Source organism: Ornithorhynchus anatinus, chromosome 6 (genome assembly GCF_004115215.2).
Source record: "Ornithorhynchus anatinus isolate Pmale09 chromosome 6, mOrnAna1.pri.v4, whole genome shotgun sequence".
Taxonomy (NCBI): domain Eukaryota; kingdom Metazoa; phylum Chordata; class Mammalia; order Monotremata; family Ornithorhynchidae; genus Ornithorhynchus; species Ornithorhynchus anatinus.
In genome coordinates, this window is record NC_041733.1 from 21,296,985 (window position 1) to 21,319,286 (window position 22,302).

The following is a 22,302-nucleotide window of genomic DNA, read 5'->3' on the forward strand; positions in this document are numbered from 1 at the left end:
AAACGGCCGCAGTGGTTCGCCCCGAGAGCTCCGCCCTCCCCTCCCAGCGGGCGGAGGGAGCCACGCCCACGGTGGGCGGGCGACGTCTCGCGAGAGTTGGGGTCGGCGGCGAGCGCCGCGGCCGTTCCCTCGCGCGCTTTGGCGCGCGCGCCCCGGGCCCGGCCCGGTCCTCGTCCTCCCCGCAAGCCGCCGCCGCCATGGGCTTCCTCAAGCTCATTGAGATCGAGAACTTCAAGTCGTACAAGGGGCGGCAGATCATCGGCCCCTTCCGGAGGTTCACCGCCATCATCGGGCCCAACGGCTCAGGTGAGAGGCCGGGCCGGTCCCCCCCCGCCGCCACCGCCCCGGACATGCCACTTCCGCATCCTCCCCGACCTCCCCCCTCCCCTGCAGCTCGTCGGCTCAGCATTATAACTGCGGCATCTTTTAAGCGCTTACTAGGCGGCGGGCACTGTCCTAAGCGCTGGGGCCGGTACCGGGGCATCAGGTTGCGCCCCCCCCCCCCCCCCCGAGAAGCAGCGTGGCTCGGTGGCAAGAGCCCGCGCTGGCGAGTCGGAGGTCACGGGTTCTCAGCCCGGCTCCGCCGCTTGCTAGCTGGGCGACTGTGGGCCAGTCGCTTCACTTCTCGGGGCCTCAGTTACCGCATCTGGAAAAAGGGGATTGAAAACTGGGAGTCCCCCGGGGGACAATCTGATCACCCTGTGTATCCCCCCCCCCACACACAGCGCTTAGGAGGGGGCTTTGCACATAGCGCTTAAATACCACCATTTTACAGGTGAGTTAAAGGTGGCCCAGAGAAGTTAGGCGGCTTGCCTGAGGTCACACAGCAGACGATGATAATGATGTTGACATCTGTTAAGCGCTTACTATGTTTAGAACCCTGTTCTAAGCGCTGGGGGAGATACAGGGTGATCAGGTTGTCCCACGTGAGGCTCACAGTCTTAATCCCCATTTTACAGATGAGGTCACTGAGGCCCAGTGAAGTGACTCGCTCACAGTCCCAAGGCTGACAAGTGGCAGAGCCGGGATTCGAACCCATGACCTCTGACTCCTAAGTCCGTACTCTTTTCACTGAGCCACACTGCAAGCGGCAGAGTCGAGATTCGAACCCGTGTCCTCTGACTCCCAAGCCCCGGCTGCTTCCCTCCTGAGGCTTTGACTGATCCCGGCCCAGGGGGGCCGGCGGGAGGCCGGTGGGCTTCTTGGGGGCCAGGCAGGATTAGAAACTCCTCCCGCCTCCCTTCTCTTCCGCTCACCGCCTTGCACGGCCCCGAGCGCCGAATTGCGGTGTTAACCCTGCTGAGGTGGCCAGCAAAATACCCAATCGATCAATCAGTGGTATCTACCGAGCGCTCACTGTGTGCACAGCATTGTACCCAGGGCTTGGGAAAGTCCGATAAGAGTAAGGAGGCACGGCCCCGTCCCCAAGGTGTTTGCCATCGCGCGGGACGAACCAGCCGTTGAGAGCCACTGTCAGAAGAGTTCGGGTGGGCTTCGTTGGAGGTGGCGTTTTCAGGGTCATGCCAGCTTCTAGAGACAGGTTCCCTTCTCTCCAAAGAAGAATTCATTCAATAGTATTTATTGAGCGCTTACTATGTGCAGAGCACTGTACTCAGCGCTTGGAATGGACAATTCAGCAACAGATAGAGTCCCCGCCCAATGACAGGCTTACAGTCTAATCGGGGGAATAATAAAGTTGGTATTTGTTCAGCACTATATGCAGAGTAGTGTTCTAAGCGCTGGGGTAGATACAGGGTAATCAGGTTGTCCCACATGAGGCTCACAGTTAATCCCCATTTTACAGATGAGGTAACCGAGGCACAGAGAAGTAAAGTGACTTGCCCACAGTCACACAGTTGACAAGTGGCAGAGCCGGGATTTGAACCCATGACCTCTGACTCCCAAGCCCGGACTCTTTCCACTGAGCCACGCTACTTCCTTTATCAACAAGGCCTGAACTTAGTGATCAAAAGTCTGTTATTAATAATGATTATTATTATGGGATTTGTTAAGCGCTTACTATGTGCCAGGCACTGTTCTAAGCACAGGGGTAGACAGAAGGTTATCAAGTTGTCCCATGTGGGCTCACAGACTTAATCCCCATTTTACAGATGAGGTAATGGATTAAGACCGTGAGCCGGTCACAAGGAAGGGACTGTCTCTATCTGTTGCTGAATTGTACATACCAAGCGCTTAGTACAGTGCTCTGCACACAGTAAGGGCTCAATAAATACTATTGAATGAATGAAGTATCAGGCTCAGAGAAGTTGTGGCTTGCCAAAGGTCACCCAGCAGACAAGTGGCGGAGCTGGGATTGGAACCCACGTCCTCTGACTCCCAAGCCCAGGCTCTTTCCACTACAGCCATGGCCGCTTCTTCCCTCCTTGCTGCTCCAGGGAAAAGCATCATCCCATTACTGCACTCGCTCAGCCTTCCTCACAGTCTCCTCCACAAAGCCTTCCTTCTCCGACTAAGCCCTCATTTTCCCTACCCTCTTGGATGAGCACTTGATCTGTATCCTTTAAGCACTTGATATTTACCCCACAGCACTTGTGTACATATTCCTAATTGGTTTTAATGGCTTTAACGGTTTTAAGGGCGGAAAGCTCCCAGTGGGCAGGGAATACCTCTACGAACTCTGTTGCACTCTCACAAGCGTGTAATAAAGTGCGCTGCACACACTAAGCACTCAGTCAACACCACTGATTAACTGATCGTGCATCCAGGCACAATATTTAAGTGTCTGAGTTCCCTGTGGGCTGAGATTGGGTCTACTTATTGTATTCTCCCAAGTGCTCGGTGGAGTGTTCTGCACACAGTGAGCCTCCAATAAACACCGTTGATTGATTGGGAGAGAAGAGGCGTCCCTCAGGTGAATGGGTCTATTGGGTGGACTGTTGAGTGGACGGTGAAGTTAGCGAGGGGACTTGTTCTCAGTCCTACCCGTACCTCCATTTGCCCGTTTTTAAAGTCCAGCTGATTCGTGCTACCTGTCATCAAGGGATTCTCCTGGGAACAACAATAAAGAAGTGTTGCCCTAGCCTCCAGACACAGAAAAAAAATAAAAGGTGTGAAAACTGATCCAAAGAACCCATTTTAACTGCCTTCTGATTGACTTCTGTCAGGATCAGTCTGAACAATTAAGCAGCAGCTTCTCTGGGCTCGGCTCAATGTCAAACATGTTGCCAATCCTTGAGCTCCGACCTGTGGCCAATTTCTCTAAGTGGTATTTTCTGTGGCTCGTGTGAAGAGCTGCAGGGCTCATGGAAGAGAAGAGATTAGGGATGCTTCAAGAGAAGTGAGAAAGAGATATTGGAAGGGAGAGAAGTAAGGTGTATACCAAATTATCTCTTATACGACTCTTACCCTGTACAGTGGCTCGTGGGTTTTTTTGAACTATTTTTAGTTCCACTGTAGTTGATGGTGCCATTTCAGGATGGGTGGCATGTGTGAGGCCGGGAAGCATCCCGTGATTATTAGAAATTAGGGTTGTTGCCAGCATCAAAGCCACTAGGTGTTAAGTCATTTCGCTGCACCAGAACCCATTTAAACAGATAGACTCCCCAGGTTTTCATATAAATGGATTGTGTTTGATTCCAATCACTTGGGATGAAGGAGTTTATATTGTATTTTAGTGGAGGAAAGAGAAGGGGCCTTGAGTGTATTTTGAGGTCAAAGTAATGTGGCTGTGCGGGGACACTAAGCTCGCTGTGGGCCAGGAATGCATCTGCTAACTCTTCTTTGCATTGTACTCTCCCAAGTGCTTAGTACAGTGCTGTGCACAGACTAAGTGCCCAATAAATGCCGCTGATTAATTGAAACTGCAATGTAACGAGAGAGATCTGGGCAGAAAATGGGTTTCAGTGTGCCAAGCTCTGTGGAGGCTCTGCTAGCACTCCAGCCAGATGGAGGCTTTGGGCTCGTCTGGAACTGGGGTCCCCATTTCCTTCTAGACCTTTAGGCTAGTGAAAGGATTGAGCGAATCTGTCTTACTGCCTTTAATCAGTCAGGGTATTTTTTGAGCTCTTATTATATGCAGATCACTGTACCAAGTACTTGGGAGAGGATAATACAATAGAGTTGGCAGAAACGTCCCCTGCTCACAAGGAGCTCACAGTCCGCCTTCTGTGAATGCCATCTCTCACCCGCTCTGAGCCTCACTTCCTCTCTGTATGTACTGAGGGGACAAGCAGCCTCTCCACAGGTCCCTTTGTGGTCCACGCTTCTGTTTTTCCTTTCCCCTTCCTCGGTTGCTTTTATCCCAATCCAGGCAGCTGAGGCTAATCTCTCTATGCTTTGTTTCCTTCCCCTCGCCCATTCTCAAGGCAAATCAAACCTTATGGACGCCATCAGCTTTGTGCTGGGCGAGAAGACCAGCAACCTACGGGTGAAGACTCTGCGGGACCTGATCCATGGCGCCCCTGTGGGCAAACCGGCTGCCAACCGGGCCTTTGTCAGCATGGTGTACTCGGAGGATAATGGCGAAGACCGCACCTTCGCCCGCCTCATCGTGGGTGAGTCCCGGCGGGGGGCGGACCCATCCAGGAGTGGCCTTCTTGGGTAAGGAAGAGGTGGCTTGCCACAAGATCTAGTAAAGGACTCTGAGGAAATCCACAGGAATTGTGTGTGGGGGGGGTTTGGGTGAGGGATTGTTGAGAATCTGTCATGACCCATTCCACGAACCCATCTATTGTATTTATTAAGCCCTTCCGGTATGCCTGGCACTGGGCTGTGCCTTAGGAGAGTCCAGTCCTAACCCCGAAGAATCCTTTGGTCTAATGGGGGGGGGGGGGTACAGATTGAAGAAACAGCTGACAACAATAATAATAATGGCGTTTGTTAAGCGCTTACTATGTGCAAAGCACTGTTCTAAGCGCCGGGGAGGATACAAGGTGATGATAGCGAACAGCATATGGAACAGGGACTAGATGAATAATTAAGTGGCTCAAACTCTGTATATATGCTAAGGAAGCCTGTATATACATAGGTGTGAAAGGTGGCGGTTGGGTGGTTATGACCTGGGGTGGTGGCGAGTGATCAGGGCAGGCTTCCTGGAGGAAGAAGGGGTGGGAGGAGGGCATTGACGATCGAAAGTTTTTGTCTGGTGGATTTGAAACCGGAGGTCGATAAAGGCAAAGGCGCAGGAGAGTCGAGAGCAAGGCTCAGAAAGAAGTTCACCTTGGGAGGAGCAAAGAGTGGGAGCTGGCGGGTAGCGGATGAAGAGAGCAGATGGCTAGGAAGTAGGGAGCTTGAAACAGCCGTATTTCAGGGAGGAGAAAAGAGTTGGGCGATTTGCGGGTTTCGGGAGAGGAAGCCATGCCCGGAGCGGTTTAGGGAGATGATGTGGCTTTAGCGTTCCCAGAGAGACCAGTGGGAATAGGCGCTGAGTTTGGTGTGGCTCTTTCAGGGGGCTCATCTGAATACAAGATCAACAACAAGGTGGTGCAGTTGCATGAGTACAGCGAGGAGCTGGAGAAGCTGGGCATCCTCATCAAAGCACGCAATTTCCTGGTGTTCCAGGTAAAGGGATGGCAACTACGTATACAATTGATTGGATGAATGAATGAATGAATGAATGAATGAATGAATGAGCAGGGGGAAGGCTTCAAAGGGCCCCTGCAGGGGTAGCTGCCATATCAAGGACCTACCCTCCTTGAAATTTGCACCTCGAGGTGGTCCCCTTGCATGGCAGCAGCACTTGATATCTGGCAAACTAGGTGAGAAGGAAAGGTAGACCGGGTGGCCCTTGGAAATGGGGACGAGGGAGAATGGTGAACTGGGGGAACCAGGTTTGGTGTGTCCCCGGAGCTGGATTCATCCCAGGGGCTCCCTCCCTGGCTGGGACCCGAATGAACCATTTCTTCGGTTGCCCGTCAGGGTGCGGTGGAGTCGATCGCCATGAAGAACCCCAAGGAGCGGACGGCCCTTTTTGAGGAGATCAGCCGCTCGGGGGAACTGGCCCAGGAGTACGACAAGCGGAAGAAGGAGATGGTGAAGGCTGAGGAGGACACTCAGTTTAATTACCATCGCAAGAAGAATATTGCCGCAGAGCGCAAAGAGGCCAAGCAGGAGAAGGAAGAGGTAGGACCGAGGGGCTCTCTTTGTGGCTGGGAGAGAGTGGGTGGGGGAATGGAGTCCTGGGTCCCTCCCCCCCCGATAACACACTCCGGGGCTTTGATGAGGTTTCTTTCCGCCTCTGAAATGGATGCGGTGACTGAAACAGGAGAGGCTCTGAGGTTTGGGTCGGGGTAGAGCATAAAGTGAGGAAGCCTTTACTGTCGAGATCCTAGAGACCGTCTCTGAAGGAGAGCTCCGTCCCTTGGGTTTTTCTTACCATGGGGATGGAGGGGTCCCTTTTGGGCTTAAATATCTGCCCTGACTCAAAACCGTGTAGTCCAAGTCCCGCTCTGGGTTTTTGGAAAGCACTGATGTTGATGGGGGAATCATGCTGACGGACTTTGGACTTGGGGTAGAATCAAACGATGGCGGAGGCCTACGTCCCGTCACCCACCGTTCCTCTGTTCTAGTCCCAGTGGCCCAGCTGGCAAGGGACCTTCTTGACCCCTGTAGGGTCTGCAAAGCCTCTTACAAGCTCTGATGTCTCTGAGACGCCCCCAACCCCCATCCCCACAGTCCCTAGGTATATCTTCCCCGGTTCTTGCTGTCACCCAAGTCGAGGAGGAGAAGTTTAGTGAGACTTGACAACTGCTGGGTTGGCCCCTGTCAGCTACGGTCCCTTCGTGGGGCAGGGCCAGAGCGGGGCTCCTCGCCACCTGTACCCTCGTCTCTCTTTCCCCGGGGCAGGCGGATCGATACCAGCGGCTGAAGGACGAGGTGGTGCGGGCTCAGGTGCAACTGCAGCTCTTCAAGCTGTACCACAACGAGACAGAGATCGAGAAGCTCAACAAGGAATTGGGCTCCAAGAACAAGGAGATCGACAAGGATAAGAAGCGCATGGACAAGGTGGAGGATGAGCTGAAAGACAAGAAGAAGGAACTGGGCAAGATGATGCGGGAGCAACAGCAGATCGAGAAAGAGATCAAGTGAGGGGGCTGGCGAGGGCAGCCAGGCTACTCCCCTACTTCTCAGAGCTGGAGGGGAATAGCCGGGATGGAGGCTGGGGCTGGCGACGTCCAGCCTGATGAGAAGATGCCATTTTAGACGTTGCAGGAAGATTGGAGGGGTGTGGAGAAGGAAGTGCTGTCTTTCTACAATGAGCTGTTTGCAAGGGGTGAAGCAGTGTGGCCTAGTGGATCGAGCACGGGCCTGGGAACAAGAAAGACCTGGGTTCTCATTCCCACTCTGCCACTTGGCTGTGTGCCTTGGGCAAGTCACTTCACTTCTGTGCCTCAGTTCCCTTATCTGTAAAATGGGGATTAAGACTGAGCCCCATGTGGGGCAGGGACTGTTTCCAACCCGATTTGCTTATATCCACTCCAGCGCTTAGTACAGTGCTTGGTACAAAGTAAGCATTTAGCAATTATTATTACTACTATTATTAAATTGGGCCCAGTTCCTGTGAGGAAATAATGACACTTTCCTGAGGGCCACTTAGGTAATGCTTTTCCCCCCGACTAGATGCACGCTGCCTCCCTGTCTCTCTCCTCCACCCAGCACCGATCCTGAACGAAGCCTCGAGGGTAGCCTTTTGAGGCCCAGCTTTGGGCAGGGCACTGTTTCGAGGGCTGACGGAAATAGAAAGCAAAATTGTCAACAATTGAGAACTTTGTCTAAAGTGGGGGACGACAAATTTGTGGCTTGAAATCTTTATACTGATATAGAGAGATGTGGCCGAGTGCCGGGAGATTCGCGATGGGTGGGGTGAGCAGAGCAACAGGGATGAAGTTAGGAAAACCTTAAAGGAGAAGGGCAAGGACATGGCTTGGCAAAACATGAGAGAGCGAGCCGTTCAGGTATTTGTGGCTTGAGCCGCAGCTTAAAGACAGTATGATCCAGGTTGGGGGGGTGGTGAGGGGATGACTTTAGGCAGAGTGAAGACTTCAAGATGGGGTTAGCTGAAGAAGTTGTCAGCTGGGTATATGGGAGGACCCAGGCCCAAGAGTTCAAGGTGATGGGGGAAGAGGAGAGAAGAGGCTGTAGGTCCTGCAGAAAGGTCGTGGAGTCAGGCTGGAGGAGGGCCCTTCTGAATCCCAACATCACGGTACTTGGTCCCCTCGCTCTTCTCTCACCCTCCCCTCTAGCCAAGGTCATTTTTGACCCTCATTTGTCCGTAGCGGGCGGTTTGCCTTGCCCTCTCCATCCTCTTGGGGGGACTAGTGTAAAGGCCTCTGAGGAGACCAGGCTCCCATGTCTTCGGGCAGCTGGGTAGCAGAGAAGCCTTTTCTTTTTTAGTTGTTCACTATCATCAGCACTACCACCATATATTATACATTACTTATATTAATATCCATCTCACCCTCTAGACTAAGCTCACTGTGGTAGGGGAACATATGTACCAACTCTTCTAACCGCTTAGTGCAGTGTTCTGCATCCTGTAAACTCTCATATTACCACTGATGATGATGACGATGCTCAAAAGTATTTGAGTGGCTGTGTGCAGACTGTAGGGAATTTTCAGAAGCAGTAGAATACCTGGTCCATGCTGCCAGGAGCTTACAGGCTAATGGGGGAAGACAGGCGGCAATGAGGTGACAGATATCCAATAGTTAAAAGTGAATCAAATAACAACAGATCAGTCCGTGAGCTGATTCATGAGTGTTGAAGTGGTTGAGGGGATGGCAGGGTGGAGAAATGAATCACGGAATGATTTATGGTTTGGGGAGGGGAATGTGATTTGGCAAAGTTGAGAAGGCTGGGTGGTGCTGCTAAGAAGAACAACGTGAGGGGTCAGAAAAAGAAGAATCGAAAGTGAGGGATGGTTAGGAAATTTGCCTGAAAGGCATGGAGAGCCCAGGCTGGGGTGCGCAGAAGAGGAAGAGGGCAGCTAGCTGATGGAGAGACTAGAGGCCAATGGTCAGAAGTCTTAGTGTTTACTATTATTATTATTATTATTGTATTTTTAAGAGCTTGGTATGAATCACGGACTGTTCTAAGTCCTGGGGTAGAAACAAGTTACTCAAATCGGATATAGTCCTAGTCCCACATGGGGCTCAGAGTCTAAGTGGTTTTACATCTTGAGGCAATGGGGAGCCATCGGAGTCTTCTGAAGAGGGAAGAAAAATGATTTGGGCAGCGGTATATGAGAGGCTGAGGGGGCGGGACAGGAAAACTAGGATACAGTTACGACAATCCAGCTGGGAAATATCGAGGACTTGTGCCAGGCTGGTGGACTTACGGTGGCAAAACAAAGGAGTGGCTCTGTGATGTATTATTGGAAAAAGTGGTACCACTTAAAGACAGATCAAGGAGGCCCAGATGACCCCAAGGTTGCAAGCGTGTGGAACCGGAAGGATGGGGAGGGGTCGTTGGCCAACAAGGACAGGAAAGGGTTTAGGAAAGGAGATGGGACCCATTTCTAGAAAGGGCTTTTTATCCCTAGGGCCACTTTCTCCCTCATTTCCCCCCACAAAGATTCAAATAAGCCTCTCCCCTCTTGGCAGTTGGAGGGGTGAGGAGGGGGCAAGCCCCTTCAGGCTCTCCCATAACTGGATTTTCTTTATCTCCCCTAAAGGGAGAAAGACTCAGAGCTGAACCAGAAGCGACCACAATACATCAAGGCGAAGGAGAACACCTCGCACAAAATCAAGAAGCTGGAGGCAGCCAAGAAGTCCCTGCAGAACGCCCAGAAGCAGTACAAAAAGCGCAAGGGAGACATGGATGAGCTAGAAAAGGAAATGCTGTCAGTAGAGAAGGCCCGCCAAGAGTTTGAAGAGCGGATGGAAGAGGAGAGCCAGAGCCAGGGGCGGGACCTGACACTAGAGGAAAATCAGGTTATTGACGGGATCTGTCAGATGCCAAGATGCCAAGGCCAAAATTGATTTCTAGTCTCCTGGAAAAGGGGGGACCTGGGGAAGATAATGTGGGGGCCTCTCCTTGCTCGGTTGCAGTGGGATTGGTGGCGTCGCTGGGCACGAGGTGGGGGTCGGTTGGGCATCACCATCCCCAGCCTGCTGCCTGGAGCCGTGAGGGTTCCGAGCTATGTGCTTTCCCTCACCAGGTGAAGAAATATCACCGACTGAAAGAAGAGGCCAGCAAGAGGGCAGCCACTCTTGCCCAGGAACTGGAGAAGTTCAACCGGGATCAAAAGGCTGACCAAGACCGCTTAGATCTGGAGGAGAGGAAGAAAGTGGAGACGGAGGTGGGTGGGGCTCTGGCCAGGATTACCCTGGGCAAGCTCTAACCTGTTCACAGCAGGTGGTGGCCAGAAAGTTGGCAGAAGAGCTAGGACTCTGGCTGGCTGTGGTGGGAGGAGGTATCTCTGGCCTTGGATGGCTTTAGGACAGGGCGGGAAAGAGCCTTCCTGGGGCATGAGGCGAGGGGACAGAACTCTGTTTTAGTAGAATTCAGGGACTGAACAGGGTAAAGGGGAGATGGCCCCGTTACCCCAGGAGGGTTTAGCCATTTCAGCTCCTTAGCCACCGCTCCCCCTCTCCCCGGGCACCAGCGCCGACTAGCTCTGTTAGGGTGGGGGTAATGGGCTGGGGCGGAAGGAGCTCTCCTGGCTTCTAGGCTTGGTTACCAGAAACTTCCTGGCCGCTCCCCACAACCTACAAGTTTCCGTTTGTGTCCCAAAGGCCAAGATCAAACAGAAGCTGCGGGAGATCGAGGAGAACCAGAAGAGAATTGAGAAGTTGGAGGAGTACATCGCTACCAGCAAGTACGCAAGGCCTACCCCTTGGTCATCCTCTGCAGCTGATCAGATGATCTTTGTCCCGCTCCCACTCTCCCCCCTCCATCTCGAGTGTAGAGTAGACAGCACCCCGACCCAGGACTTGTCTCCTACCTGTCTTGTCCTGTCCCCCCAACACACCCCCACCCCTTTGTCAGTCAGTCACTCATATCTATTCATCACTTACTGTGTGCCAAGCACTGTACTGAGTGCTTGGGAAAGAGAGAGCGATATAACAGTGAACACACACACATTCCCTGCCCACCATGAGCTTAGAGTCTAGACCCCCTGGGAGCATTATGTAACTGGCTGCGTGTGAGCTCACGCACTGCCTTTCCCTCTTCCCTTTCTTTCTCCGTTTCTCTCTCCAGGCAGTCCCTGGAGGAACAGAAGAAGCTGGAGGGGGAACTGACCGAAGAGGTGGAGCTGGCCAAGCGGCGCATCGATGAGATCAACAAGGAGCTGAACCAGGTGATGGAGCAGCTGGGGGACGCCCGCATCGACCGGCAGGAAAGCAGCCGGCAGCAGCGCAAAGCCGAGATCATGGAAAGCATCAAGCGCCTCTACCCTGGCTCTGTGGTACGTAATGTTGAGGTGGTGGCCACCCGATGTGGCCACCCCGGACACACTCTGAGGACACACCCGTGCCAGAATAGACAGTGACGTGACAGTCTCTGCCCGTGGGGGACCAGTACTAATCCTTCATTGGCCACCAGGGGTCACGTCGGTATAACATCTATCCATTCATTCAATAGTATTTATTGAGCGCTTACTATGTGCAGAGCACTGTACTAAGCGCTTGGAATGTACAAATGGGTAACAGAGACAGTCCCTGCCCTTTGACAGGCTTACGGTCTAATCGACTGGTTACTATGGCTATAATCTATGGCTGGGTGGTGGTGGTGGTATTTAAGCGCTTACCCTGTGAGAAGCACTGTTCTAAGCGCTGGGGGGATACAGGGTAATCAGATTGTCCCACGTGAGGCTCACGGTTTTAATCCCCATTTTACAGATGAGGTGCTCCAGATGTCAATTAATGTTGGTATTTGTTAAGTGCTTACTATGTGCAGAGCACTGTTCTAAGCGCCAGGTTAGATACAGGGTCATCAGGTTGTCCCACGTGGGGCTCACAGTCTTCATCCCCGTTTTACAGATGAGGTAACTGAGGCCCAGAGAAGTGGAATGACTTGCCCAAAGTCACACAGCTGATAAGTGGCGGAGCCGGGATTAGAACCCATGACCTCTGACTCCTAAACCCGTGCTCTTTCCACTGAGCCACGCTGCTTCTCATGTGGTGAGGGATCGTGTCTACCAACTCTGTGGCCCTCTCCCGAGCACTTAGTAAAGCCTCAAACTCTCTTTTCTTCCTATCCCTCCAAAAGTACGGGCGCCTCATCGATCTGTGCCAGCCTACCCAGAAGAAGTACCAGATTGCCGTGACCAAAGTGCTGGGCAAGAACATGGACGCCATCATTGTGGACTCGGAGAAGACAGGCCGGGACTGCATTCAGTATATCAAGGAACAGCGTGGGGAGCCCGAAACCTTCCTGCCCCTTGACTACCTGGAGGTAAGGCAACCCTGCGACGGGAAGGGCCTGCAACGGGGATCACTCAGAACACAGGTTGGTGGCATCAGATAGGTCTGTCAGTGGCCCCAGGGAGGGCCCCCGTCACCAAGCGTCCTCTCTCCTGACCACCAGGTGAAGCCCACAGACGAAAAGCTACGGGAGCTGAAGGGTGCTAAGCTGGTGATTGACGTGATCCGTTACGAGCCACCCCACATCAAGAAGGCCCTGCAGTATGCCTGTGGCAACGCCTTGGTCTGCGACAACGTGGAGGATGCCCGCCGCATCGCCTTCGGCGGCCATCAGCGACACAAGGTGCGGGTGACGCCGGGGGGATGGGCCAGGCGGCAGGGGACGGCCCGGTACCTCGGGCCGTCCGGCCTCACGTGCCCTTTTTCCTCCCTGTCTGGGTGTAGACAGTGGCCCTAGATGGGACCCTGTTCCAGAAGTCAGGGGTGATCTCGGGCGGGGCCAGCGACCTGAAAGCCAAGGCCCGGCGGTGGGATGAGAAGGCCGTGGACAAGCTGAAGGAGAAGAAGGAGCGGCTGACGGAGGAGCTGAAGGTCAGTGCTAGGGGAGAGCGCAGCGCAGTGGGAGATGGTTGGGAAGCGGAGGGCTCTGGCACCCCCTACCCTACCCACAGATCCGGTCCTCTTGCATCTCAGGAGCAAATGAAGGCAAAGCGCAAGGAAGCGGAGCTGCGGCAGGTCCAGTCCCAAGCCCACGGGCTGCAGATGCGACTCAAGTACTCACAAAGCGACCTGGAGCAGACCAAGACTCGGCACCTTGCTCTCAACCTTCAGGTGGAGTCCGGATGTACACGGAAGCTAGGATGTCCCCTTTCTTCCCCTTAAACATGAGGGCACCTTGCCCCGCCACCTCTGAGCAAGCTTCCTGTCCTAGGGATAACGAGTCATCACCTGCTTCCTCCCCTCGGTTGCCCGTTGCTATCTCCCTGCACATCCTATATGGAGCCTCCTTTAGATGGCCACAGGCAGAGGTGCCCCGAGCAGGATATTGGGCCCCATTCCCAAGAATGGACAGAGGCACGGAATCCCCCACTGCCTCAAATGCTTCTCTGTCATCTCTCAAGGCTGGGCCTTGCTCTCTGGCCCAGATGTGCCTCTTCCCACCCGTGCGGCGTCCCAAGCACAAGGCTGGATCCCTCCCCAACTATTCCTCACCCTCCTTCTGCCTCCCCACAGGAGAAGTCCAAGTTGGAGAGTGAGTTAGCCAACTTCGGGCCCCGCATCAATGACATCAAGAGGATCATACAGAGCCGGGAGCGGGAGATGAAGGACCTGAAAGAGAAGATGAACCAGGTATGGGACGGAAGGCTGGCACAGTGAGGTGGGAGGCCGGTGGCGGGGGCTGGGTCCAGGACAGAGCTCTGACAGGAGTGGGCCCCCTTCCAGGTGGAGGATGAAGTGTTCGAAGAGTTCTGCCGGGAGATCGGTGTCCGCAACATCCGGGAATTTGAAGAGGAGAAGGTGAAGCGGCAGAACGAGATCGCCAAGAAGCGGTAGGTGATGGACAGCTCCGGGGAATCCCAATAAAGCGTCTCCTCCCCTCGTCCGGAAACTTGCCCCGCCCCTAGATTGGCTGTTCTGCAGGGCCAAGTCTAGGATGGAGGTCTTCTTGGGGGTTCCCATGATATTCACAGGATTCTCTTGCCCAGATAAATGCCAGCTTTGCTCACTTTTGCAAGAGGAGGGGAGAATGGTAGGTGGTTGGGGAATTGAGGGGGCCGGCTCAGCTACCCTACATCACTGGTAGGAAGTGGACTGAGGTGCTGAGGGCTCCTGGGCTGCTGGCAGAGGAGGGCAGTTTCGTAGTCACAAACTGTGCACTAACTCAAATTTGGCCCGTAGAATTGCTGCCGAGTACATCTCAGAAATCCATTTTCGTAGCTGGGAAAGAGTAGGCTCAGGTCTGAGCAGAGATAGGAGTAACTGCTCACAGATCACCAAACTTCGAAATAGATGGTCTGATTCCCCCTTAAACCCCCTGCCCTCCTCCTCCTGGGACTGTTTGGGGAACCTAGAAGACTGGTACGTGGGCAGGGCCCGGTCTCAGCCCACGACTTGGCCTCCTGTCGATAGCTTGGAATTTGAGAACCAGAAGACCCGACTAGGGATCCAGCTAGACTTCGAGAAGAACCAGCTGAAGGAGGATCAGGAGAAAGTTCACATGTGGGAACAGACAGTGAAGAAGGATGAAAATGAAATTGAGAAGCTCAAGAAGGTACAGTACGGGCGGGATGTGGGAGGAGAGGAGTGAGGAGGATGCTGGTTGCAGAGTGCCTCGTTCAGGGCGGGCATTTAGGAGTCCTCAGATATTGAGGAGAAGAGGGGATAGGGCTGGGGGGTGGCGGGGGGAGTGCCAAAAATGCCAGGAGAGGGACCTGAATACTAAGGAGTAAGACTGTGAGGCGGGGGAGAGGGACTATAAGCGGATGGGACTTTCTGGGTGGAAGAGGATGCTAGCCCAGGTCGAAGAAAAGAATGGACGTGAACATTGACCCTTTTGCAGGGGGGGTGATATATGGCACTCACTGCCCCCCACCCCCTTCTGGATCCAGGAGGAGCAGCGACACATGAAGATCATCGACGAGACGATGGCACAGCTTCAGGATCTGAAGAACCAGCACCTGGCCAAGAAGTCCGAGGTGAACGACAAGAACCATGAGATGGAGGAGATCCGTAAGAAGCTGGGAGGGGCCAACAAGTGAGTGACGGCCTGTTAGGGAACTGGCCTGGATTTGATTCCTGCTCCTGGGGCCAGATCATGCCTCTCGTTCCTCCCTGCGGGACTTGGCAGAGGGCGGTGGGGAGGATTCTAGTTCTAGTCCCCATCCCTGCCGCTACAAAAAATAATCCTGCCCCTGTGCTTCCAGGGAAATGACCCACCTGCAGAAGGAGGTGACGGCCATTGAGACGAAGCTGGAGCAGAAGCGCAGTGACCGGCACAACCTCCTGCAGGCCTGCAAGATGCAGGACATCAAACTGCCCTTGTCCAAGGGCACCATGGATGACATTAGCCAGGAAGAGGTGAGCCGGGGCTGCCTCGCTGGTTGTCGGGCAAGTCGAGAAGCAGCATGGCCTCGTGGAAAGACCATGGGCCTGGGAGTCAGAGGACCTGGGTTCTAATCCGGATCTGCAACTTGTCTACTCTGTGACCTTGAGCATGTCATTTCATTTCTCTGCGCTTCAGTTTCCTCATCTGTAAAATGGGGATTAAGATTGTGAACCCCATGTGGGACAGGGATCGTGTCCAACGTAATTATCTTGTATCTACCCCAGGGCTTAGTGCAGTGCCTGGCACAAAGTAAGCACTTAACAAGTGTCACTATTATTATTATCATCATTAAGTTGTGGAGTGCTTTTTCCCTGCCATGGGCTGTTCCTTTCAGGACCTGGCCTTGCACTCTTCTTGCCCATTCTTTTTTCTGCTGCTGTTTTGGCCCCTGGTGATTCTTCACCTCCTGCCTAGAGCAGGAAGTAAATTTAGGTGACTGGTCTATGCAGCTTCTTTTCTCCCCGCCAAGAGGTGGGCTGTAACTGTAAGACTTTTCCCAGGCTTCAAACTCGGTAGTTAGTTGAAGGGGCAGAGGGGAAGGCTGGGGTTGGGGGGGGGGGGGGGGCCAGGCCAGCCAAGTCCATGTTCAGTTGAAGCCTGCTCCTAAACAAGCTTGTCACCACGCCCCCTCCTACCTTCCCTCACTGCTCTCCCACTACAACCCAGCTCACACACTTCGCTCCTCTAAGTCCCACCTACTCACTGTACCGCGATCTCGTCTCTCTCGCCACTGACCTCTCGCCCACATCCCGCCACTGACCCGAAACAGCCTCCCTCTTCCTATCTGACAATTACTCTCACCACTTTTGAAACCTTATTGACGGCACATCTTGTCCGAGAGGCCTTCCCCGGCTAAGCCCGCATTTCCTTTTCTCCCATTCCCTTCTACATCACCCTTGAACTTGCTCCTTTTTTTCACCTCCCCCTCAACCCCACAATGTACGTATTACCTGTAATTTATATTAACGTCTATCTCCCCTCCTGTTAGCTTGTTGTGGGCATGGAATGTGTCCACCAACTCTATCATATTGTATTCTCCCACGTGCTTAGTTCATTGAGAAGCAGCGTGGTATAGTGGTTAGAGCACGGGACTGAGAGTCAGAAGGATATGGATTCTAATCATAGCTCTGCCGCTTGTCTGCTTTGTGACCTTGGGCAAGTCACTTCACTTCTCTGGGCCTCAGTTCCCTCATTTGTAAAATGGGGATTAAGACTGTGAGCCCCATGTGGGAAAGGGACTGTGTCCAACCTGATTTGCTTGAATCCACCCCGGCACTCAGTAACAGTGCCTGGCACAAAATGAGCACAACAAATCCCACAATTATTATTCTTTTCTTTGTGCACAGTAAGCGCTCAATAAATAGGATAGATTGGGCTGGGGAAAGCAGACCCTCCACTGTCTCTTGTCAGCTTTTTCTTCATCCCTGTGCCAGGGTCCTCAGTGTCAAGTCCAAGTGTGTGAACTGTACCTCTTCCTTTCTCACCGTCCTAGGGCGGTTCCCAGGGGGATGAGTCTGTGAGCGGCTCCCAGAGAACGTCTAACATCTATGCCCGTGAGGCGCTCATAGAGATCGATTACAGTGACTTGTGCGAGGACCTGAAGGTGAGGGGGCTCCAGGGTCTGGGGGCTCCACGGTCATCCTCTGCATCTGGCCTCAGGCTCAAAGGTCCATCCTCTTGCCCAGATCTGAAGTCCAGAAGGCTTTTGAGGGTGATGCATCCGCCACCACGCAGGGGCCCGGCAGGTTTGCCGGCCAACAGAAAGTTGCTGGACTTCTGTTTCATCTAAATGGACAGTGAGGAGTGTAAGCAGAAGTGTCTACATTGATACTGGGAGAGAGGGACAGACTCTCCAGAGTGCTGCCGGGGAAGCGGAGGCTCTCTCCTCCCTTGCCAACTTCCCGCCGAGCCGCATTTTGGTGTGTTCCCTGTTTCTCTGCTCCCTCGCCGCTCTTTGGGAGAGGAGAAGCAAGCCCTCGGCTGCTGCCCCTTTCCCCTCCCATTCCAGATCAGAGTCCAGCTCCTTTTAGATCACACACCTCTCAACTAAAATGGGACTGGCAAAGTTGCTTAAAGGGGGTCAATTTGTTTTCCAACACTGGTGGGGTTGAGAAGAACCTATCTCCATGGGAGTCACCCAGCCCTTCTGACTCTTCGCTCATCCTCAGCTATGAGCCCTTGGGGAAGAATTCCTGCCACATCAGTCTGTAATTATCAAGGGGTTGCATTGGCAGTGACTCTTGAGAAGCCAAAGGCAGGGTCAGGAGGAGAGAAAAAGCCTCAGCTTTTCTAAAGCTCAGTCCCTTTTGGCAGGAGCAAGTGGGGCTTGACTGTGGCAAGGAAGGGGGACAAGGACACCATTTCTCCCACTGGGGCCAGGGGAGGATGTCAGGGCCTGGCTGCCAAGGCCCAGAACTGACTGCTGATGAGGCTGGCGTTTGCAGGATGCCCAGGCGGAGGACGAGATCAAGCAGGAGATGAACACGCTGCAGCAGAAGCTGAATGAGCAGCAGAGTGTGCTGCAGCGCATCGCTGCCCCCAACATGAAGGCCATGGAGAAGCTGGAGAGCGTCCGGGACAAGTTCCAGGAGACTTCAGATGGTGAGAGCCCAGTGCCGCCAGAGCATGGGACCAGGAATTAGAGTGAAGTCGGTAACAGAGTTGTGGGGTGGGGAGGCGGGTGCAGGGCTCTCTGACATCTAACTGGATTGAACGAGTCTGTCCGGGTGGTGGTTTCCCCACATAGGACGAACCCATCTTCCCTAACTTGTTGGCCTGGGGCCAAGGGCTCCTGGCGCACCGTGGGCCAACGGTTTTTTCTCCTTTCTGGGCCTCTGCCAACGAGAGCCCCTTTTCCACCTCGGAGGGGAGAGTGTGATAGAGCGGACACAGAAACCGGAATCTGACCCATGTCCTTCTGGCAGAATTTGAGGCTGCCCGGAAACGGGCCAAGAAGGCCAAACAAGCATTTGAGCAGATCAAAAAGGAACGCTTCGATCGCTTCAACGCCTGCTTTGAGTCTGTGGCTACCAACATCGACGAGATATACAAGGCCCTGTCACGCAACAGCAGCGCCCAGGTGGGGAGCTGCCCAACTGCCGTACATACTTCAGCCGTGTCCCGCCTCTTCTCTTCTGTCCCATCGTACCTCCCTTCTGCGCCCCGCTCAGAGCTGTGACATCCCTGACCCCGCTCTCCTGTCCCGGCCAGGCATTCCTTGGCCCTGAGAATCCTGAGGAGCCCTACCTGGATGGCATCAACTATAACTGCGTCGCACCTGGCAAGCGTTTCCGGCCCATGGACAATCTTTCCGGAGGAGAGAAGACAGTAGCTGCCCTGGCCCTGCTCTTTGCCATCCACAGGTAATGGACGTTCATCCCACGGATCGCCTTGGAAAGTACTGAGTGACGGGCAAAGGGGCAGTTGTAAGTGGAGGTCACCCAGTCGATTTGCCAGAGCCCGGGTCCGAGGCAGAAGGGAGAACCGCAGGCTTTGCCGTGTGTTTTGGGGGAACTCAGGAGCCCCTTCTCCTGCACTGTGGGACCGGTTTCCCAGGATGTGGTGTGCCAGCCGAAGAAATTTAGCCGTGTCTTTGGGGCACTGGCTGGCTTCGGTTGGGCTGGACCTCCAGGTCTGGGTCTTGGTGGGAAGGGAAGGTGGAGTGAATGGAGAGGACGGCTCTGTTCTGGAGCTAAGGCGCTGTGGGATGGTGTCTACCCTGTCTGGCCTCTTCAATGCTTACACTGGGTCGCTGCTGGAAAGCAGGGCCTGACTTGGTTCACCAACTCTCTCTTTCCCAGCTACAAACCAGCCCCCTTCTTTGTTCTGGATGAAATTGACGCAGCCCTGGACAACACCAACATTGGGAAGGTGAGTGTGGAGAACTTAGGGTGTAGGAAAAGCAGCTTCTGGGAGAAAATGCAGTTGAGGGGGAGCCCGTCCTCACTGTGCTCTTAGCTGGTGAGCTCCCTGAGAGACAGAGACTGTGTCTAATTTCCCAAACCTTAGTAAAGTCCACTACACACAATAAGCACTTAACACTATTACTATTTAGAAGGACTCTAGGCAGAAGAGAGGAGGGCGGAGGGCGAGGCAGATGGGAAAAGGCTGTGCTTCTTCAGCCCCTTTCCTTCCCCAAGTGGTCAAGAGAGAGTCAAGTGGAGCCCATTCCTTGAGTTTCAGGAGCTGCAGCCAATATGGACTTGAGCTCCGGACTTCAGACTCGTCCAAACTCCACTAAATCCCTGGCTCTGTCCCTTCTGCAGGTCGCCAACTATATCAAGGAGCAGTCAACCTGTAACTTTCAGGCCATCGTCATCTCGCTCAAGGAGGAGTTCTACACCAAGGCTGAGAGCCTCATCGGGGTTTACCCAGAGGTAAGGCGTGGCTGGGTGAGTTCCGGAACGTGGCGTCCGGCTTGACATCCGAGGTACCAAAAAAGCCCAGCTCCCCAGGGGATGGAATGTCACAGGCCGGCCTCTTAGGGCGAGAAGTGAACATTACAGTCAGCAGAGGGGTAGTGAGTGGGAATTGAATGTGCCTACCTGGGATGAGTCAGACTACGGGACAACTTTCCATGCTTTTGGAAACACTCCTACTTTCCCGGAGGTTTAGCCAGCACAGTGAGGCCTGGCCACTATGTCTTGGAAGAGAGCACAGGGTACAGAGAAGGGGGAAAGTGGCAGAGAGAGAGATAAGGCAGGGGAGAGAAGAGCCAAATACAGAGGAAAGGAATGCAGAAGACCGCAAGGGTACATGGTGTTTGTCTCCCCCGAGGCTGAAGCGGACCTGTGAGTGTGCCTGGCATTACCAGATCCTTTTACTTCCTCCCACTCCCATCCTGTGTGTACCCCATTCTCAGAAAGGAAGGCTGGAGGAAACAAGTCAGCTGGCTGTTTTCTTGTCTCTGTAGTTTTAGATACATCTGGGGAAATGGCTTCTAACACCCCATTTAATCTTATTTTTTTTTTGTTTTTGTTTTCCCTCGCCACTTCCAGCAAGGGGACTGCGTCATCAGCAAGGTCCTGACCTTCGACCTCACCAAGTACCCAGATGCCAACCCCAACCCCAATGAGCAGTAACTTGGCTACCCCCTTCTTCCCCGATCATCTCCTCTTGGGATTTGTTTGTACTTTCCCTGTCTGCATTCCCAAAGCTGCATTTCAGAATCGCGGGGACCCTGCTCCGAAGCCAATAAGAGATGGGGTCCTAGAGAGAGGGAGCGGTCCGTGGATCCTGCCTCGGCCCGAGATGGACGGCTGACATCCCTGCAAGTAGATTCCATTGGAAAACGGTCCCCTTCTCTTTCCACTCTGGCCTGCAGCTTGACAAGCAATCGTGGTAAAGAGAAGCTGCAGTGGGGAGCGGAAACAAGCTCCCTGGAGCTACCCCAACTTCCCATTCCTTCCAACCTTAGGCTGCCTGATTGGACTTCCAGGCCCCATCCTCCTCTCCCCCCGAAAACCCCCGTTTTGTAGAGAATCATGGTATTTATACTCAACTACCAAAATATGAAGAAGAGGAAGATTTACCTTTGACTCAAATCACTGGAGCCACAGAGTGTTCTGATTTCTGCAGGGGCACCAGATGGGACAGGTCCCCTTTCCCGCCCCGTACCGGGCTTCCCCTGCCACCCGGGCTAGCACCAGGTGTCCTCGTGGGTTTGTGCGTGTATTTGAAAAGGAATAAAGATTTGGACATCTCTCTTTTAAGAGGAGTTAGAGCTTAGTTTCATTTCTCTGAGACAGTGGGTGGACAAGGAGTCCCAGAGGAAGAGCTGCTGGTCGAGGCTCAACCAGAGACCTAGCAGGCAGCGCGGTGGAGGAGGGGGAGCCTTAAGGTGGTGTCTGAGCTTTTGAAACTCTTGTGTGTCCCGCGGTTGTGCTGGGCTTTCCAGTGGGCACTCAAGAATGAAATGCTTGTTGAGGATGGTGGCAGGATGCCAACCCGAACCCTTGGGCCATAGAGAAAGAGGGCATGAGCTTGGCTCATCTTCATTTACCAATGCCACTTCCAGGCCACCCTTGGCCCTGGGACTATAGTGTCAGGATGCCAATGGAAGACCAAACACCTATAGAGAGCCTGACTGCCCGGGTGGCTAGATTTTTCAGAGCTGGAAAAACAGTTTTTCCAAGATCTAAGACTATTGATCTAGAGAGCCTGGAATTATGGAATTCTGAAGAGTTTGGGAATAAGGTGGCTCCACTGGGTCCAAAAGACCGGGATGATAACGGGTCTGGCTTTCGGTATTCTAGTTGGAGGACCCAGACCAATCGTCTCAGCCACGGGGGGAGGCAGCAGGCTCCGCCTATTTGAGGCATTTCATGTCATCTCTGGGAATTAGGGCCAGTCATGAGGCTGCAGGGCCTAAAGACAGATTGGGCTTCGCTGGCTGTCACGTCTTCCTTCTCTGCCCTTAGGGCTCCCTCAAACCCAGTTTATGGTGGTCAACTGCAGTCCAGCTCCTTCCTTCCAGCTTCCTCCCCTTCACTGCAGGATCTAATTTCATAACTTCCTTGGTTTCTTGCCCGAAGATCTTGAGACAATTGCCTTCATGAAGACAAAGCAGATCAATGGTGCCCTAACTTCTTCTCCAGCCTCTTCTCTGTCCTTCCCCAGTAGTGCATGTGCTCTCTCTCTCTCTCTCTCTCCCTCCCTCCCTCTCCTTCCATCCATGTAGGTTAAGCTGCTCTTGCACGTGGTTCAATGCTAAGAGCCCTGTGCTTAACTGACTGACGGCCCTTCCCTATCTGCTCTTAAATCTCTACAGATAATTTTCCTCTCCATTTCGCCTGGGACCTGGGCAGATTCTGAGATGGGAATGCCCTGTCCCACTGCTGCTCAGGTCCAAGCCTGGTCTAAGGTCCCATT

At 53.6% G+C, this 22,302-nt stretch overlaps 1 protein-coding gene across 1 annotated transcript; it reads left to right on the plus strand.

Annotated features, from left to right (window-relative positions):
- The first annotated feature begins 160 nt into the window (after positions 1-160).
- SMC1A (structural maintenance of chromosomes 1A) lies at positions 161-21,143 on the plus strand. The gene is made up of 25 exons (XM_029067427.2): positions 161-306; positions 4,326-4,514; positions 5,408-5,520; positions 5,878-6,081; positions 6,805-7,043; positions 9,632-9,890; positions 10,118-10,258; positions 10,695-10,777; positions 11,161-11,368; positions 12,172-12,357; positions 12,490-12,669; positions 12,771-12,917; positions 13,020-13,157; positions 13,560-13,676; positions 13,770-13,876; positions 14,457-14,598; positions 14,936-15,081; positions 15,251-15,404; positions 16,925-17,035; positions 17,877-18,033; positions 18,357-18,511; positions 18,643-18,794; positions 19,233-19,302; positions 19,698-19,808; positions 20,430-21,143. Exons 1-25 carry the CDS (start codon positions 198-200, stop codon positions 20,511-20,513), a joined length of 3,702 nt encoding a protein of 1,233 aa, XP_028923260.1. The 5' UTR covers positions 161-197; the 3' UTR covers positions 20,514-21,143.
- The last annotated feature ends 1,159 nt before the right edge of the window (positions 21,144-22,302 follow it).